Source organism: Galeopterus variegatus, unplaced genomic scaffold, assembly GCF_000696425.1.
Source record: "Galeopterus variegatus unplaced genomic scaffold, G_variegatus-3.0.2 Scaffold372, whole genome shotgun sequence".
NCBI lineage: Eukaryota > Metazoa > Chordata > Mammalia > Dermoptera > Cynocephalidae > Galeopterus > Galeopterus variegatus.
This window is the reverse complement of record NW_007726483.1, coordinates 7,619-9,763: the sequence shown is the minus strand read 5'-3', so window position 1 is coordinate 9,763 and position 2,145 is coordinate 7,619. Positions and strand designations below refer to the sequence as shown.

Below are 2,145 nucleotides of genomic sequence, written 5' to 3'. Positions count from 1 at the left end.
CAAAAAAAAAAAAAAAAAAAAAAAAAAAAAAGACAACCTAGAATTAAGTCTCAATAATGATAGTTATAGTTATAAAATTAAGTTAATATCAATACTGATTCATAATTGTGACAAATATACCACACTAATGTAACAAGTCAATAATAGGAGAAACTGTGTATGGGGGTGGGGTAGGGTATGGGAACTATCTGTGCTTTCTGCTCAATTTCTCTAAAACTAAAACTGCTATAAAAATAAAGAAAAAAATTAAAAACATAAACAAACACTAAAATACTTAGGGGTAAAGGGCCATGATATATGTCACTTACTTTAAATCATTCAAGAAAAAATATGGTGTATGTTTGTGTCTATCTGTAAATACATACATTAATAAAGAAAGCCTACGAGCACAAATGACAAAGCAAACGAAGTAAAAGGTTAGCAAAAGATACACGAGTATCCTTGGTATTCTTCTTCTTGCAACTTTCTGTAAGTTTGAAATTATTTCCAAATAAGAAGTTTAACAATTATTTACAGAAGGGTGGGGGGCACTGGAGACTGGTTTCAGTTTACACTCCCAACACTGGAGCAATTCAAGTAGATTCCTTCTCCATGTGTAAAATGAAAGGGCTGAACTAGATGTGTTTGAAGACTCCATTCCTGGGCCAGCCCATGGCTCACTCGGGAGAGCGTGGTGCTGACAACATCAAGGTCACAGGTTTGGATCCCATATAGGGATGGCCGGTTAGCTCACTGGGTGAGCATGGTGCTGACAATGCCAAGTCAAGGGTAAGATCCCCTTATCGGTCATCTTTTAAAAAAAAAAAAGAAGACTCCATTCCTTCCTAAATTTATATAAGGAGTGTAGTAAAAAAGTAAGTCAGAGCTCCTTTAAGAAATTACTGAAGAGGGAAGAGGAAACAACATCCAAAAAGTACCTTTTCGATTCTCCTCATTAGGACACTACTAAACAGAGACGGATTTAGGAAAAATCAATATTCTGCAATCATCATAACAAAGACTGGATCAGGCAAAAATCATCAACAGATGCTAAATCTAGGGAGAAATTTTAATGAAGAGCAGCATATTTTTGTGGCCTCAAAGTCTCTTCCCATGGGTTGCTTATTACATGCAAGGGAAAAGTAAAAATTATACAATGGAAAACTCAAACAACAACTTGGCTGGGTTTTCAAAATTAATACCATCAATGAGAAATTCCAAATAGGATTTCTATTTCTGCCAAATCTCCTATCCTCAGAAACAGAAAGAGAGAAGTATAATTTTTTTCTCCATAGTTGTGGCTACTTGAATTTATTTCACATAATTCTCTGTATTATTATTACAGTGTAGTTTACTCTTAGAACATAAGTTCCACTTAGGGGGCAGTGAGGGAAGGCAGGATATTTCCTTTATCATATAACAGACATTATTTCTTATCAATGCACCTAAAACATCCTACTGGTTCTAAAGAGAAATCCCATTGCTTTTTTAAGTCTTACTACAGGTTAATCATACTGTGCATGGGCCATCTCAACTTTGTTTTCTTCTAAGACCCAGGGTGATGTTTGTGTCATGTATTCAGTGCGCAATTAATAAGAATTGCTTGATTTTATTTTGATTTGATACTCTTATAATTCCTTTAGGATCAGATTCACAGGGCTTTATTGCTTAACTTCGGAATGTTTATTTTTCTTCCTTGATCAACTTCCATTCCAGTTTGCTATTAACATTCACCTGAGACTTGTTCCTACTGTACTTACTGCTAAAGGAACCCAAACGGTCCATTCCCTAATTGGCAAAGACTGCTACTTTGATTTTCCTTGGTGCAGTTTCTTCAAGATTTCAGAACTGGCCAACACATACACCAAAGCTGATGACCTCCTATGAACAAACAAAAGTAGCACATGAATCAGAAAATAATTCAAAGGGATAAAATATAAAGAAGAAAAACAACATACTCAACAATATCACATCGTAGCTTTGTAATGCTGAGCAAATTATTTTACCCACAAGCCTGTTTCCTCCTCTATAAAATAACTACGATATAATAGTATCTACCACCCAGTGTTGTTGTGCGAATTAAATGTCATAATTAAATACCACAATCCATATAAATAATGTAGCATGGTGCCCGGCCCATAGTAAGCCCTTTATAAATGCTGCATA

General features: G+C 35.1%; 1 protein-coding gene across 4 annotated transcripts in view; it reads right to left on the bottom strand.

Moving 5' to 3' along the window:
* Positions 1-1,862, bottom strand: part of TADA2A (transcriptional adaptor 2A) — a 57,279-nt gene extending 55,417 nt beyond the window's left edge. For 3 of the 4 annotated variants that reach the window (XM_008568061.1, XM_008568060.1, XM_008568062.1), the window contains exon 1: positions 1,740-1,856. In XM_008568061.1, the coding sequence (XP_008566283.1) occupies positions 1,740-1,764 (25 nt within the window). In that variant the 5' untranslated portion in view covers positions 1,765-1,856. Of the gene's footprint in view, positions 1-1,739 lie in introns of all 4 variants that reach the window. The other variant, XM_008568059.1, reaches the window with a different exon arrangement.
* Between the last annotated feature and the right edge of the window lie 283 nt (positions 1,863-2,145).